At 44.0% G+C, this 17,306-nt stretch overlaps 1 protein-coding gene across 2 annotated transcripts in view; it reads left to right on the top strand.

Moving 5' to 3' along the window:
- The window catches only part of slc12a5a (solute carrier family 12 member 5a), a 107,483-nt gene extending 91,554 nt beyond the window's left edge, over nt 1-15,929 (top strand). The window contains exons 5-26 of one of the 2 annotated variants that reach the window (XM_030776493.1): nt 2,688-2,742; nt 3,260-3,390; nt 4,821-5,068; nt 5,394-5,605; nt 6,459-6,626; nt 7,030-7,128; nt 7,384-7,441; nt 8,312-8,486; nt 8,640-8,758; nt 9,155-9,253; nt 9,946-10,065; nt 10,367-10,471; nt 10,686-10,854; nt 11,079-11,274; nt 11,888-12,057; nt 12,518-12,649; nt 12,745-12,852; nt 13,339-13,467; nt 14,488-14,681; nt 15,061-15,075; nt 15,370-15,503; nt 15,838-15,929. In XM_030776493.1, the coding sequence (XP_030632353.1) occupies nt 2,688-2,742; nt 3,260-3,390; nt 4,821-5,068; nt 5,394-5,605; nt 6,459-6,626; nt 7,030-7,128; nt 7,384-7,441; nt 8,312-8,486; nt 8,640-8,758; nt 9,155-9,253; nt 9,946-10,065; nt 10,367-10,471; nt 10,686-10,854; nt 11,079-11,274; nt 11,888-12,057; nt 12,518-12,649; nt 12,745-12,852; nt 13,339-13,467; nt 14,488-14,681; nt 15,061-15,075; nt 15,370-15,503; nt 15,838-15,929 (2,928 nt within the window). Of the gene's footprint in view, nt 1-2,687; nt 2,743-3,259; nt 3,391-4,820; nt 5,069-5,393; nt 5,606-6,458; nt 6,627-7,029; nt 7,129-7,383; nt 7,442-8,311; nt 8,487-8,639; nt 8,759-9,154; nt 9,254-9,945; nt 10,066-10,366; nt 10,472-10,685; nt 10,855-11,078; nt 11,275-11,887; nt 12,058-12,517; nt 12,650-12,744; nt 12,853-13,338; nt 13,468-14,460; nt 14,682-15,060; nt 15,076-15,369; nt 15,504-15,837 lie in introns of both variants that reach the window. The other variant, XM_030776492.1, reaches the window with a different exon arrangement.
- The last annotated feature ends 1,377 nt before the right edge of the window (nt 15,930-17,306 follow it).

The raw sequence follows: 17,306 nt of genomic DNA, 5'->3' as shown, positions 1-17,306 counted from the left end.
TTTGTTTTGTTTTTTCTTTTTCTTTTTTTTTTTGCAACCGGTGACTGCAGTGAAATGTTTAATTCATAACCAGCTATTTTCTCCCATCCTAAATAAACATCTATCCAGCCGTAATTTTCTGTTTGTGTTTGCACTAGCAATCATTACTGACATGATAATAATTCAAGCTTTGCTGAGCACAGTAAGAATGTGGTCAGAAGCGTTTAGATCTCTTTGTGTGAGATTTTGGTCTGTTTTCCTTTGAGGACCTTTTATTTCCCTCGGTATTGATGGAGCTAAAAATATCTTATTATCTTGTACAGTCACGGTCGGAAAGTGTGTGCTATGTCAAAATGAGCTTCCCATATCTCTTGTGCTCATGTAAACATGTTTTCTCCTGAGCTAAATCTCTCTGACAAATGGTTGCTAAGTAACACAGAAGCCATACACACCTTGACTGGTTTTGTACTTGCTGCAGTTAATATGAATGCTTTAGCAATGTAAAAGCCTGGCATTTAAACACAGATACACAAACATGCACATAGACTCATAAACACACACATGCAGGCTCACGCACGCACACATACACACAAACAGGCTGTTTAAAACACAGCTACAGTCTCTGTACATATCATTGACCCAAACGACTTATCACAGAATTAACAACCTATTAAAGCAGAGCTGAAAGCTACAGCTGGTTATGACTGGCCACGGTGTCCTTTTAGAGTATTTTAGGTGAGGGCAAGGGCAAAAATAAATAAATAAATAAGCAAAGAAACCTTATCCAAGTCTTTTTAACGTCCTACCTTTTCCAGCAGAGAGCAGGTTAACCTTGATGCGGGTTTCTCTGTGTTTGGTAGGCCCAGCGTCAAACAGTAACTGAAACAATGTAACGTAAGCATGCATACGCCTAATATGGGGGTACATCAGATTTGTTCAGCTACAGTCCATTTCGGGTGTTGGGGAGAAAAAACAAATCTGCCTCTCTCGGTCTATGAGGAAGATGCTAATTTGTGACTATCTCTCTGCTGTCTGTGCATTGCCTATTGTTCTATGCCATGCTGGTGAGCAGTATTATCTTCTGTTTTTGTCATGACTGTTTCTCTTGGCTGTGGAGGGTAGATGGCGTACTCGGCCATGTTTTTAGCAGCTGGTGCCCCATATCGGCCAATCAGAGACAGCACTGCCAGCTTGTCAACATATGGGCTTGTGTGTTGATTCTCAGCATGATTGGGCGGTTGACTCTGTGACTTGAATGATGTCAGTGAATTTGGAAGTGATAGAGATTGTGCAGTGTGTGTGTGTGTGTGTGTGTGTGTGTGTGTGTGTGTGTGTGTGTGCATGTGTGACAGAGAGAGCCTGAGTAATGAAATGGGTAACACAGAGATCCATGTCATCCTTAGAGAACCTCTCTGGTATCAGAAATATGTTTTCTATTTTACTCCAGGCCATAATGACTGCTTAAACATTCTCATAAATCCTTAACCTTACTCTCTCTCTCTCTCTCTTTCTCTCTCTCTCTCCCCCTCTGTGTGAACATATAGAGTGTGTATGTGGTGTGTGTTGTGCTGTCAGGCAGGACCTGCTCATGTCTGAATCACAGACTCCCTAAATCAGATAAAACATTTAAACAATTACTGTCTTATCTCCTGTCCTTGGAGAGTGAAGCCTCACTCTGTTACTGCCTGATTAAGGCTTAATACACCACCCACACTCACCAGTGTCTGCAGGTAACACGCACACACACACATACGCGTGCGCATACGTACACACACACACACACACATGTGTTTATCATAACAGATATGGCAACATCTAAAACATTCTGCACTCTGTCTCTCTCAAAACCTCTTCACTCTGCCCCCCCACACTCATCTCTCTCTCTCTGTTTCTCTCTCTCCCTCTCTCTCATTCTATCTCTCTCTCTCGACACCCCATTCTCTCTCTCTGTGAGTTTGTCTGTCACCCTATCTCTCACAAACACATTTGTCCTCACACATACAAAGCATATCACTTTTCCACTCATATGCCTTGGCATCAGCACACAAACTCTCCCTCTCTCTCTCTCTCTCTCTCTCTGTCTTTTCTCATGCACAAAGAGACACACAAGGAGAAAAATAAACAGCATGCAGAGACATTTATACATGTCATTATCTACACATAGTCACAGTATACACACACACAAACACACACACACACACCCTCTCCATCTCTGTGGTCTATTCTGTTTTTGAAAAGCACACATGTTGACCCTCAGTGTCTATAACTGTCACTTCTCATCACATACAGCAATGTCGAAGGATTCTCCTGTCAACTGGAATTCTCTCTCTCTCGCTCCCCCTCTCCCTCTCTTTTGGCTTGTTGACTAGTCTGACTCTGTAAGTTTTTTTCACCTCCAGCCAAGAAAGTTTGAAGGCTTTCTCAGTTCAGCTGAACACTAATGTATCGTCGTCCTTCAGTTCACCCCGAGACCCTGAAGAACCTGTCGTAGTTCTGTTCTACTGCTGTCTCTGGAGAAGAACACGGCTCAGGATTAGCTTCACACCAGACAGCGAAGTGTTTTTATTTGACTCACAGAGTGCCATTTCCTGCTGTTGGTAAATTTTTCATTTTTTCGGTTTGTCTAATGAAGTCTCTCTCTTTCTCATTCTCTGTCTCTCTGTCTTTCTGGCTGTCTCTCCCTCTCTCTCTCTCTCTCTCTTCCTCAGACCATGCTAACTGCAATCTCTATGAGTGCTATTGCTACCAATGGAGTGGTACCAGGTAAGAACTTAACTTCACACATGTGTGTATGTGCGCGCACGTGTGTGTGTGTGTGCGCGCATGCGTGTGCGTGTGCGTGTTTGTGTGCGCACGCATGTGTGTGAGAGAGAGAGAGAGTCTGAACATCCTTATTAAACTCCCTGTATTTGTCTTGACACGGTGGGCACATCCACCGCCGTAACCCTGGCAACAGGGTCTAGGGGTATAACGTCCAGACAGGCACAGAGCACACACAGATCTATATTTATCTATTCACGAGACTGAGCCATTGTATGTAATAACACAGTCAGTCTCATCACCTGATTGGAAGAGAACAGAGGTTACAGCAAATTACCGGTTTCAATCATTCCCCTTCCCTGTCACTCAGCCAATAGGTTACCATTAGCCGTTTAGCATCAGTATCAGTGTTGGGAATGCACATGAGCTTGTTTTCAGGCTAATAATTCTAATCGAATGCTCTCATTTCACCCCTTCTTTGGAAATTGTCAGTAAGTGTTATTCTTATTCTCTTTGTCAGCCGGAGGCTCCTACTACATGATCTCACGTTCATTGGGACCAGAGTTTGGTGGTGCTGTGGGCATTTGCTTCTATCTGGGCACCACCTTCGCTGGAGCCATGTATATCCTGGGTTGCATTGAGATCCTGCTGGTGAGAGATTTGGAAAAACCTCGCTCTGTGTGTGTGTGTGTGTGTGTGTGTGTGTTTATGTGAGATGAGGTCCTCTTCCCTGCTTCTGCTCTCCTCTCTGTAATCTTTGGCCTCTCTCTCTCTGTCTGTCTGTCTGTCTCTCTCTCTCTCTCCCTCTTGTTTTATGTCTTCAATGTGTCCTCTCTCTGTGTATCCTTCCGTTCTCTCTTATTCTATTTTCCACTGGTAATTGTCTCCCCTGTCTTACTTCCTCACATGAAATGTTTCTTTATCTCTCCTCTTTTTCTGTCATTTTAACCTCTAACCCTCTCTTTCTCCATCTTTCTATGCCCCTTCTCTTTTTGATATCTCCCTCTCTCTCTCTCTCTCTCACCCTGAAAACGGTTCATTTTGGAGATTGAGCATTAGTGTGTGGCTGGAGTAGGGCCAGTGTAATGTGAGCTGGAGACAGGGGCCAGTCTCATGTCTTCACTCACGTCTTCCTCTCCACACTTCTTTCTGTTTGAATGGACTGAAGTTGATCTTTCTTCTGGGTTAAATCCGTCTCTTCTGGGAGAGAGTGCAAAGGCTTAACTTCTATTGTAAAATTCAAATCCCTCCCTGCTCCTGCACAGGAAGGACGGGGCTGTGTGAAAGGCAGATTTGAGTAAAAGTTTATCCCTCTAACAGGGGGTTGGAAGAATCACAAAGACTTCTATTTTAAGACAGCTAAGGTTTATATGACCTTAAACCTGCCATGTAAAACTGCATACTGATATAACAAAGGCCATCAGCTTTTTGTGCGTGTGTGTGTGTGGTGTGTGTGTGTGTGTAGCGTGTCAGAAGAATATTACACTAGTGTGAGGTTATGCCATAATTTATCCATCTCACAGTTCTGAAGAGTAAAAATTAGTTTAACCAGCTTTGTGATCTTTATTGTGTAATTCCGTATAAACCAAGACTTCTAAATCTAGAAAAAGGGCCATGAAATATGGACTGAGAGACGTTATGGCCCCTGATATCGTGAGACTATTTTTAGATGTAGCTCTAATGTGCATTAATTGTAGGTAATTCAGTCTATTAATTCTATGCTTGGGTAGTTCAATTAGTGGCCAATGCAGCTCATTCATGTGTGTTTTACTGGCTATTCATTTGAGGGGAGATAATTGGTGTTTCTGTCTTTCTCTCCGCTCCCTTTCCTCTCTCTCTCTCTTACTCGCTCTCTCCCACTCTCTCTCTCAGTCTCTCTCTCTCTATCTTTTTTCTTTCTCTCTCTCAGCCCCCCCCCCCTTTCTTGCTCGTTAAGGTTTTCTGTATTTTCACTTGCTCATTAACACTTTGAACTCCTCTTCGACTTCCCTGTTTTTCTCCCTCTCATTTAGTCTTTCCCTTTTTTTTCGCTGTCCTCTCCTTTTCTTTTTTCTGCCTTTCTCTCTCTCTCTCTCTCTCAGATCTATATAGTGCCTCAGGCAGCCATTTTTAAGATGGAGGGTTTGGAGGGTCCAGAGGCTGAGGCGGCCATGTTGAATAACATGCGCGTCTACGGCACCATTGTGCTAAGTTTCATGGCATTGGTGGTGTTTGTGGGAGTGAAGTATGTCAATAAGCTGGCGTTGGTTTTCCTGGCCTGCGTCATCTGTTCCATCCTGGCTGTTTATGCCGGCGTCATCAAAACGGCCTTCGAGCCCCCGGTCTTCCCGTAAGATCCCTTATTTGATGCTCACGGAAAAGCGCTAACGTGGCTAACTGTTAGCAGAGGCGCTGAATTTTGTGCTAATCAAAAGTTGTGTTATTAAACTCTGCCCATGCTAGCATTTCTAGCCAGTACAGAAAGCTCTTAAAATCTTGCTGTATGTTGCCTTGTGATATGTGAAGCTTTGTAAAGGGGATATATTGTGTAAGCATTATAGCTATTCAGTTATGAGCTGGTGTTTGCATTTGTCCAACATGTGTGACCACACATAGTGAACAGTTGGGAGTTTGGGAGTTTGTCTGAGGGTAGATGGAATGTGTCCCTCTTGCAGGGTATGTGTGCTGGGGAACAGGACACTGGTGTGGAAGGGCTTTGATGTGTGCGCCAAAGTGATTGAGCGAGACAACGTTACAGTCACCACCAAACTGTGGAGGCTCTTCTGTGACTCAGAGTTCCTCAATGCTACCTGTGATGACTATTTCATTAACAACAACATCTCAGAGATCCAAGGCATACCCGGAGTTACCAGCGGCATTCTGAAAGGTTACACACACACACACACACACACACACATACAAATGTAATAACAGATATATTGGTATGCTCATTACTGAGTGCTCAGGTAAACACAGCAAAGGAGTGTGTACAAAGGAATGCAACAGTACACACACATACACTTACACACACATACGCACATACACAAGCACACACGAATGTAATAACATATGCAAATATATTGGTATGCTCATTCCTGGGTGCTCAGGTAAACACAACAAACACAACAAAGGAGTGTGTACAAAGGAATGCAACAGTACACACACATACACTTACGCACACACACATGCGCACACACACACGTACTCATACAAACACAGTCACACACCAAGTCTTTAAGTGAAGTGATTCATATCTAATGACGTGTTGCGTTTCTTTCAGTTCATACACAGTCAAAGTGTAGCCTAGAGCCCTTAAGGGTATTAAAATTACATACATTCATCTTCTTCCCAGTACATAAACTTATGCTGCCCCCTCAAGCTTCATTTTCCTTCTGTTTTTCTCTCCCTGCCTCTCTCTCTCTCTCTCTCTGACTCTTTCTCTCACTCTCTCTCTCTTTGTGTCTCTCTCTTATTCTGTCTCTGTCTTAATCTCTCTCTCTCTCTCTCTCTCTCTCTCTCTCTCTCTCGCTCTCTCTCACTCCCTCTCTCCCTCTCTCTCTGCTTGTTTTTTTTACTGCAAACCAACCTAACAAACAGACTGCTTGTGCGTGTAACTGAAAGATGAAATGAAATTATTGGTGCCAATGTACCAATAAAGTTATTGTTAAAGTCTAAAAAAGTCTCTCTCTCTCTCTCTCTCTCTCTCTCTTTCTCTGTCTCTCTCCTTCTCTGACACTCAGAGAACCTGTTTGGTAATTATATGGAGAAGGGGTCATACATAGAGAAGACTGGACTGTCTTCAGTAGAGGACCCCGACACCACGCCCACTAACACTAACCGTTATGTGCTGGCTGACATCACCAGCTTCTTCACCCTGCTGGTGGGAATTTATTTCCCCTCAGTCACAGGTCAGTGAAAATGTCCCTCAGGGGATATCAAGAACCATAGATTAATGATTAAATATGGATTAAATGCTCATATGATTGGTATGAATATACATAAACCCGCTCAGGCAGCTATATTGTTTTATTAATATCTGAAAACACTCTTCTGTGTGTGTGTGTGTGTGCGTGTGTGTGTGTGCGTGTGTGCGTGTGCGTGTGCGTGCGTGTGCGTGCGTGTGCGTGTGCGTGTGCGTGTGCGTGCGTGCGTGCATGCGTGTGTGTGTGTGTGTGTGTGTGTGTGTGTGTGTGTGTGTGTTTGTGCTCATGTGTGTGTTTTTCTGTGCGTGCATGTGTGTCTGTGTATTTGTGTGCGTGTGTGTGTGCGTGTGTGTGTGTGTGTGTGTGTGTGTGTGTGTGTGTATAACAGGGATCATGGCTGGCTCTAACCGCTCTGGTGACCTACGGGATGCTCAGAAGTCCATCCCCATCGGCACCATCATGGCCATCACCACCACTTCATTCATCTGTATCCTTCACATGCTCCTCTCACTGCTGCCCCCTGGTGGAAACATTCAACCCTACAACATAGCATCACTTTATTTGCCACTGATACGCAGTTGCTTCAAAAAAGGCTACATTTTCAGCACCTAGACATGTGTCAAGGCATCAAGCAAAATATTTGCTGCTCTCAGAACTGTCATGTCCTAAAGGAGTAAGGAGTGATGAGTAAATATGAAAGTTCTTGGCTCCGTGTTTGTCTCTCTTTGACTGGTCTGATCAGACATGTCCTCAGTGGTGTTGTTTGGGGCCTGCATTGAGGGAACAGTACTAAGGGATAAGTAAGTCTCTTCTCCTCTCCTCTCTTCTATGCTCTTTCATGTTATCTTCATGTCTTTCTTATGGAAAAAGGATAATCTTTTTTTTCTACGCAGAACTGCATTTGATTTAATTAAATGCATGATATCGATTTTGCCCTGTGTTTAAATTTCAAGATGTTTGATGAATGGCTTCACTGGATATTTTGTGGGTATTTAATAATGGAAAACTGTGGAAAAATCTGAGGAGAGTAATTAGATGAAGATTTAACTGATCTATCTTCAGTCCTCTGTAGTGGTGGGGAGTGAACTTGTTCTGTGTTTCATCAAATGAGGATGTTTAGTATTATTATTATTATTGTTGTTGTTATTGTTATTATTGTTATTATTAGTAGTAGTATTAGTATTAGTATTAATTAGTATTAATAATCATCATCATCACAATAAATACTTGTTGTAAATACAGAGAGTTTCTCTCTGTACTTCTGTCAGGTTTGGAGCATAATTTGATGTTTCATCTGTTTTTAGCAGGTTTAATAAAGTGTGTTTTGTTACAAAGTTTTAGGATTTGTTTAAAATGTTCAGCGATGTCGTGAGAATTCAGGAGGTGTCTGTTCAGGTTTGGTTTTGTGATATCTTTGTGTATTTGAGAATTTAGAAAAGGTGTGGTGTAGGTTTGGTATTTGCCAGATTTAGTAAAAAATGATTCTGTAGTTCTTCTGTGTGACAGGCTTACTGACAGAGAATCTGGTTTTGTTGCTGTCACTGTGTTTGGCAGGTTTGGTATAGCAGGTTGAGTTAAAGAGTATGAGTCTAGTATGAGTTCTTTCTCTCTCTTTGCGTGTGCGTGTGTGTGTGTGTGTGTGTGTGTGTGTGTGTGTGTGTGTGTGGCAGGTTTGGTGAGGCAGTCAGAGGGAACTTGGTCATAGGTACACTGGCCTGGCCGTCTCCGTGGGTCATTGTGTTCGGCTCTTTCTTCTCCACCTGTGGGGCGGGGCTACAGAGTCTGACGGGCGCCCCACGCCTCCTGCAAGCTATCGCCCGTGATGGCATAGTGCCATTCCTGAGAGTGAGTGAAACTACACACACACCTGTACAGAAACACACACACACACACACACACACACACATATATATAATTTCTTGGGATGTCTAGTAGTTCAGACTCATACTAAAACAACTGTTTTGCTCTGTGTGTGTGTGTGTGTGTGTTTCTATACAGGTGTTTGGTCATGGGAAAGCTAATGGAGAGCCAACCTGGGCTCTGCTCCTGACTGCCACTATCTGTGAGAGTGGAATTCTCATTGCTTCTCTTGACTCTGTCGCTCCAATCCTCTCCATGTGAGTGTCATTGACACCACACACGCACACACACGTGCACACACACACACATGCACACACACACACACACACGTGCACACACGCGCGCACACACACACACACACATACGCACACTCTTTCTCTCGCTCTCTCACACACAAACAAAACGTACACACACATACATGAGACCATTGTTGACAACACTTTGATTAGCTCTGAAAACATGATAAATCCACCTGCCAGATAATATGCAGCTTGTTTAACAACGTGTTTTTTTATTTGCTGTTGTCCAGACCAGCAAACCTATTTCATCTATTCACCATCGCACCATAGTCCTGACTGCTGAATGTGCTTTGAATGTGTTTTGTTGCCGTTGTTTTTGTTGCTGCTGTTGTTTACCTTTTTATGTTCTTACAGGTTCTTTCTAATGTGCTACATGTTTGTAAACTTGGCTTGTGCCTTACAAACCTTGCTCAGAACACCCAACTGGAGACCTCGCTTTAAGTTCTACCATTGGTAAGCTCAACTGTCAATCAAACTAATGCACAGTATGCCATCTGGAACAGGAAAAGGAGGGACAAGTGTGGAGAGAGGGGGCATTCCTGGGGTTAGTGCATAGCTGGCAATGCTCTCTCCAATGACCTGTCTTTGCTGAATAAGACAGTCCCTTCTGAGAGTTGGCTTTTAAATGTCAGTGGAGCCACTTACAGTCAGAAGGAACCAAGCAATGATAAAATCCCTCATAACAAGGAATCAACCAATAAAATAGCTTCTGAATATCAAGTCAGTAAATTAATTTTGCTCTGAATTTGTGCGTTAATATTCATTAAAATCTATGGCGCCTGAGCTTTAGTGTGAACACTGTACACCATCAGACACCTGTAAAGGTCAGTGTGTCATTGTGTGTGATGTAGAGAGTGATTTTCAGTGGGTGATTGAGAGTGACTATGCACATTCACAGGGAGAAAAGGATTTAGATGTTTGAAAAGATGTGGTTAGTCATGTTGAGGATGTAGTTGGCAAGTGGATGTTTTTTTTTAATATGCAGAGCTTTTTGGATATGCTTTCTGTGTCGAGACGTGTAAGTAAACGTTGTTGCACTGTCGTGTTTGGCGTTTTTAAGAGCTTTTGAATGCAACACACTTGCTCTCTCTCTCTCTCTCTCTCTCTTTCTGTCTTTCTCTCTCTCTCTCTCTGTCTTCCCGCAGGGCTCTGTCCTTCCTGGGCATGAGTCTGTGTCTGTCGCTCATGTTCATCTGCTCCTGGTACTACGCCATCGTTGCCATGGCGATCGCAGGCTGCATCTACAAGTACATCGAGTTCCGCGGGTGAGTGGGCCATGACCCTGGGGACTGATTGCAATTGAGTTTTGGGCTTCAGTGTGAAGGGGATTTCTCAGTCCCCAGTAATCCCCTAAGCCTGGCCTGAGTCACTGCTCGTTCCCCAGATTTCATTTGTTTCTCCACTTTACTCTTTAAACCTGTTGGAGGACAGTTGGGTTTGGGGAAACACGTAACAAAGACAAATGGTCAAGACTGGATCGTGCAAACGCAGCAGGAGGGGATTATGGGTTTTAAGGTCTCTGTGGTGTCAGACGGTCAGTGTGACTGTGGTACGGTCTGTTGATAGGGCGGAGAAAGAGTGGGGTGATGGGATACGTGGGCTGTCCCTGAGTGCCGCCCGATTCGCTCTCATGAGACTGGAGGAGGGGCCACCACACACCAAGAACTGGAGGTGAGGGTCAGAAAACACACACACACACACGCACACACATGCACACACACATCTGAAACATTGATGAGCACAGCTGTATCTTCCATATAACAGATGAGACATTCTCATTAGTAAAACCACAATTTCCTAATTTCACACACACATTTCTCCTGTGCTTATGAGTGCAGCTGTCTTGCTGCTGTCTTCCTCCTGCTCACTCTCTCTCTCTCTCTAGGCCTCAGTTGCTGGTGTTGGTCAGTGTGGATGCAGAGCAGAATGTGGAGCAGCCACGCCTCTTGTCATTGACCAGTCAGCTTAAAGCAGGGAAGGGCCTGACTATCGTGGGCACTGCCCTGGAGGGCACCTACCTGGACAACCACCCACAGGCCCAGCAGGCTGAACAGGTAAGACTGGCACCACACACTTTACACTTTACACTTTACACAGGTCAGGACAATTTTAGTCATTTTACAACAACAGTGTTCAAGATTGTGAAGCATTTGTGTTCTAGCGCTAGTGGTTCCCAGTCAGTTTAAGGTCATCAGATCAATGCTGTCACTTTCTCCCTCCCTCTCTCTCTCTCTCTCTCTCTCTCTCTCTCTCTCTCTCTCTCTCTCTGTCTCTCTAGTCTCTCCGTAAACTGATGGAGACTGAGAAGGTGAAGGGTTTCTGTCAGGTGGTCATCTCCTCCAACATTCGAGATGCTACGTCCCATCTCCTCCAGGCAGGAGGCCTCGGAGGTTTACAGCACAACTGTGTACTGGTTAGCTGGCCACGCAACTGGAAACAACCCGAGGATCACCAAAACTGGAGGAACTTTCTAGGTGAGCAGGAATATCTGTGTGTGACACAGCCTTTGTGGGAAAACATGTGTCTTTTTTTCAGCTACAGCTCCACAAATGATGAGTTGACAGAAATGTGTAATTTCGGCATGGAGGTTTGATACATATTTATGAGAGGGGAACGGGTGAGTTTGAAAGGCTGATTAGAAGAGTGGTGTTGAAGCTGTGTCAGTGTTCCCTGATGGGACATAAGTGCTCTTTTAACCCTCTCTCTTATCTCGTTTTCTAATAAGGTCCACTTCACCGCCCTCAGTATGCACAACAGTCCTCAGCTTGCCAGTGCTAAAACCTGATACAGATATAAGGGCTGAAAGAGAAAGAGAGGGAGAGACAGGGAGGGAGAGAGACTGACATGTACAGAGAGAGAGCCAGAGAAAGAGCTGTACAGGTGTTTGACTATGAAATGAAAATATTGTCTCTTGTCCAGGCCAGCTGGTTTTTCTTTTGTGTTTCTGGTATGAAAAATCTGAATTTTAGTGCCAGTGTCTGTGAGTTTAGATACCATATATTCATGCAATTACAGTTAACTTGATGATCCAAACAGTGCCTTTATTGGTTAAACATTTCTTAAAATAAATGCTTGGCATCTTTTCAGAGTTGGTGAGGGAGACCACTGCTGCCAGCCTTGCCCTGCTGGTGCCCAAAAACATCGCTGCGTTCCCGTCTAACGGCGAGCGTTTCACAGAGGGGCACATAGATGTATGGTGGATTGTCCATGACGGAGGAATGCTCATGCTGCTGCCCTTCCTCCTCCGCCAGCACAAGGTAAATCTATAAACACAGTCAGAGCACAGTTATAACACTGTAATAGACTATTAGTTACTTTGTAATAGGCCTGGTATTACCCTTTATGGCACCCATTTTAATAGATTTAAAATTCAAAATGATCCATTAACATAACACATGTTACACTGTCACGTCCTGAAGTTATGAAGTTTAGCTGGGACTAAACAGGAAAACCAACGTGAGTAAATAGCACCTCATGATTGGTCTACTGAGCATACTGAGTTTTATTTGAATGACAGTCTGAAGAAGGATAAATAGTGACAGATGTGTTCAGTGGAAAAGGGAAACTATAAAAAAACGTCCTTGGTGTAGAGAGAAGGGGATATTTTTAAAAGGTTTCTGGTTTAGAATTATGGCTGTAATGGAGATGGAGTGTAAGAGGGTTGATGGTAGCAGCTGACCCAGCTTTGAGACTGTCCTCCTCTGTGCTCTGGGACAGGTGTGGAGGAAGTGTAAGATGCGTATCTTCACCGTGGCTCAGATGGACGATAACAGCATCCAGATGAAGAAGGATTTGACCACCTTCCTCTACCATCTCCGTATCGACGCTGAGGTGGAAGTCGTTGAGATGGTGAGAACTTCAAACGTCCGATTTTGACTTCTTTCTCAGTTTTGTCCATCTCTCCGTCTCTTACTAGTGGTGTTTTCTGGAATCTTCTCTCTTAGCACGACAGTGATATCTCAGCCTACACCTATGAGAAGACCCTTATGATGGAGCAGCGTTCTCAGATTCTGAAACAGATCAACCTCACCAAGACAGAGCGCGAGCGTGAGGTAAGACTCCGCCATAGACACACATAAACACACCCTCTAACAGCACCACCTCAACCAACAACAACAGTAATAACAATACCCATTTATATTTCAATTCCTCTTCGCCTTCAGTGACACTTAGCACTAGCAGTTGTGCTGCTGCTTGTTTGAATCAAACCTAAAGCATTTGCATTTATTCATTTAGCAGATGCTTTTTATCCAAAGTGACTCCCAAGACAGGCAGAATACAAACCAAGCATATAACCCTTAAGAAGTGCCACTACTAAGTTCAGTATCAGACCAGATACACATGCAAGAACGTTGAGGGAAAATCAGAACTACATAGCCATCCAATTCTCATCACAAAAAGAACTCTTATGACTATTATAGTGATGCAAACATCTCTAGAAAGTTCCCTCAGCCTTGGCAGAGCTTTGGTTATTAAAATAGCAGTGAATTTTGGGACCATTTTTTTGTGTGTTTGTGTGTGTGTGTCTTTACCTTTAGATTCAGAGCATCACAGACAGTTCCCGCGGATCCATCCGCCGTAAGAACCCAGCCGCAGTCACCACCCAGCTGAGCGTGACGGAGGAGCCGGCCGGGAGCAGCAGCAAGGAGGAGAAACCTGAGGAGGAGGTACTGTCTGTTCCCACTAAAATCAGTCATCAGTAATTAGTGCTCAATACAGTTCGTTTTCAGCACCTGCACCTCATTAGACCACACATCTCTTCTCTGCCTGCACCCCAGCGTGGTCACAAATCGGAAAAAGATGAGCCTGCCACTCTTTCCTAATTTATACGTCAAACACAGATTTCTGCACGCCGGCTCTGTGGCAGAAGATTAATTCAGCAACAGTATGTTATCACAGAGGAAGACCTCGCCTTGACATGCATTGATTGACATTTTGACATTTAGTGTGCGTGTCCCTTAGAGATGTATTTTCCTGTGTGCAGTACAGCCACAGAAAGCTCAGTCTTTCTCTCTACTCTCTTTTTTCAGCATGTCTTCACATTTAGAGGTTTTGATATAGTCGCGTGTTATGTGTTAAAAGCTGTGAATGGCTCGTATGTAGCTGTGGGTGATGGAGAATGTTACGCTGCTTTTCTATTCATTGTTTACGGTTACGCTAGACCAGCTCTCTGGTTTATCCTGAACAGAGAAAAACACCTGGGACTGAGTTTGGAATTCTCAGGCCTGTGCAGATGAGTTTGTTTTGGGATGTTTTCATTTAAGTTTGAGCTTGTTTTTTCTCAAGGGTTGTCATGTGAAATTTAGGGGTAAAACTAACTCTTACATGAGCAATCATGTCACTGTTTTATTCATGTAGTGGAAAATCCAGTTTTCTTCATTTACAGTTCTCTTTCAGTTGAAACATTGCTTGTGATATATTTAAGGTCTGTTTTAAGGCTTGCTCAGAGGCCTTTTTAGCCCAGAGTGACCACGAGAGAGCAACAGTAACTGCTGTCTCTCTCTCTCTCTCTCTCTCTCTCTTTCTCTCTCTCTCTTTCTCTTTCTCTGTCTCTCTCCATGACCATAACAGTTTTCTCTGTCTCCTTCCTCCTCTTTTTACCCTGACGCTCTTTCCGTTTGTGGGTTTGTGCACGTGTGTGTATTTGCCCCGCCTCTCAGTCTGTCACTGTGTCCCCGCCCACACAGGAGCAGCTAATTCACGACAAGAGTACCAACCCCCCCACCCCTGCCACTCCCCAGTCCCCCATCACCGAGGGCGCTCCGACCCCAGGCGAGACCGTCCAGATGACCTGGACCGAGGCCAAGTGTGACGGAGAGCAGGCCAAGCCGCCTGGCACCACCACACCACAGGGCATCAAAGACCTCTTCAACATGAAACCGTACGACCTGGCTTTGTATACTCCACTTTGCCTGGCTTCATTAGAAAAGCCATTCATTTTCAGTCAAATGTTTAAATGTTGGTAAGATTTTACTCAAATCTTTTGTTACCATGAAAACAACATTCGCTCCCAGACTTCTGATTATTAATAATTGTTGCATGTGATTGTTCCTGTGAAGAACTGGATATCATTTATGGATAAGTACACTGTCACAGTAGTCCGCACACACATGCTGTTTGGTGGCTTAATATCTAAACACACCTCTGCCACCTGTTATAGAGTTGTAGAAGACCTGTCATCTGTGTGTAAATTCACTTATGAGATCCATCTCTGTCATTCTCCTCTTCATCCTTGTCTTTTTCTTTCTCCCATGCTGCAGAGAGTGGGAGAACCTGTAAGTATTCAGAAACACACACAAACACACACACACACACACACACACACGGCTCATGACAGGTAGACCGCCTCCTCAGTCATCTTTGTGGATAGATGGATGGGTGGATGGATGGGTAGATGGATGGATGGACTGGATTGGATGGAGTTTTAAATTGGTAGATGATTAATGGGATGGTAACAAAAACACAAACACTAACACAGAGCCACCAGAGAAACGTGAAGCTCGTTTGTTCATGTTTAGACTGGGGTTGTGACAGTTTGATGTGATGTGAGTGTTGTTTTGGTCCTTCAGGAACCAGTCCAACGTCAGGCGCATGCACACTGCTCTCAGACTTAATGAAGTCATCATCAAAAAGTCCCAGGAGGCCAAACTGGTTCTTCTCAACATGCCTGGGCCGCCCAAAAACAGGACAGGAGATGAGAACTGTATCCCCTCATAGACCACTGAGACTAACCGAACAGTGTGTGTGTGCGTATGTGTGTGTGTGTGTGTGTGAGATAGAGAGAGAGAGAGTATATATGTGTGTGTGTGTGTGTGTGTGTTTATGTTTATTTGTGTGTTTGTGTGTGAGACAGAGAGAGAGAGAGTATATATATGTGTGTGTGTGTGTGTGTTTGTGTGTGTATGTCTGTGTATCTGTGTGTGTGTGTGTTTCAAGTGATGTCATGGATGCTTTCTGATATTGTTCGGAGACACTGTAATGGTCTGGTTTAGTACTGAGACTTCTCCAGTTTCTTTAACTCTGTGCTCCTCTCTCAGACATGGAGTTCCTAGAGGTTCTCACTGAAGGTCTCAATCGGGTTCTCCTTGTACGTGGAGGAGGTCGTGAGGTCATCACCATCTACTCCTGAGGGACCAGCTTACATCCAGCCTCAATTAACCCCCAACCAACCCCAACAACTCACCCAAATCCTTCCCCCACCCTCCAGAAGACAACCCTGATCATCCCACTTACCATTACCCCAAAAAAGTCACCCTGTTTGCCCAAGCAATAGTTCAGACTTCCTCCCTTTGCCCCTCATCTCTCAGTCTGTCCACACACTGAGCAAAATCACTCCTACTGCAGAGTTCACAGCCCAGTCCACCGTTGGCCGACCAGCAAGCCCCTTTTCCGCCTCATCCCTCGTTCTCAACATTTTTAACGCAATGCTCTCGGCACGCGCTCATTCCAGGCTGATTGTAGAGAAGGCAGGGCTGGTCATTCTCAGATATTTTGTTCAGTGAAGCGCTGCGTTATTAAGGCGTAATTATTGATGTCAGTGAGTACTTAGTCAAAAGCCCCTTTGCTGCATTCTGGATTTGCTGCACTTGATCCAGTCCACGTGTTTTGTATATCAGTAAGTCTCTTATTTAGTTACAAAGATACAAGGTGTCCAGCACTGGTTGGATGAGATGGATGAGTTTGGCTTGGGTCTGTTTTTTCCCCCTTTCTTTGCTTTGTGTATGTGTGTGTGTGCATGTGTGTGTGCGTGTGTGTGTGTGTGTGCATGTGTGTGTGTATTGGAAGAGTGCCTGCCCTCCTGTGCTGTTCTTTAATTTGAAAGGTGGATATGTTTGGGAATGTGCCATTATAGTCAGTCGTCAAAGCGGATCAGTCTTCAGGAAATCCATCTGTGAAGGAATGATGGGTTGAAATGGACGGTTTCACACCTAATGCCCCAGAGGAGACTGATTTGCTGCGAGACTTGTCCATCAAGAGGAGACGGGGCTACTTGAGAGAAGGATCCACACTGAGCTCCTTCCTTCCTTTGTCTCTGTCAGCGGTCAGTTTCTCAGTGTTTCAACCTCTGTCTGTCATCTTCAGGGGAAAATGGGAAGCGGTCATGAAAGATAAGGGTTTATTTAGTGACACAAGAGGGAATAAGGAACCTGTGGTGTATGAATCTTGGTTATCTTTCTGTTGTGTTTGTTCTAACAAGTGTTTTATTGTTCTTTTGCATCCTATTGTTCTTTTTCTTTTCTCCCTTCTTCTTTTTTTCTCTTTAGATATGATTAGCTGTCTATGTGCAGTGCCAAAAACAAACAAACAAACAAACAAAAAAAAAACAAACAGGATGAAATCAGTAGGGCGTATTTTGTCATGCTGTTTAACAGCGGGAGACTGTGTAAAATCTTTTATCAGTAAAACTGACATCAACAAAAAAAGAGAAAACAAAAAGGAAAAACAACAACTACATCAACAACAATAATATTTAAATCTCTCACTCCCTGTGTGTGGATCTCTGTAA

This window comes from Chanos chanos, chromosome 6 (genome assembly GCF_902362185.1).
Source record: "Chanos chanos chromosome 6, fChaCha1.1, whole genome shotgun sequence".
Taxonomy (NCBI): Eukaryota; Metazoa; Chordata; class Actinopteri; order Gonorynchiformes; family Chanidae; genus Chanos; species Chanos chanos.
Note: the sequence above shows the minus strand (reverse complement) of the source record. Positions and strands in the feature narration are given on the sequence as shown.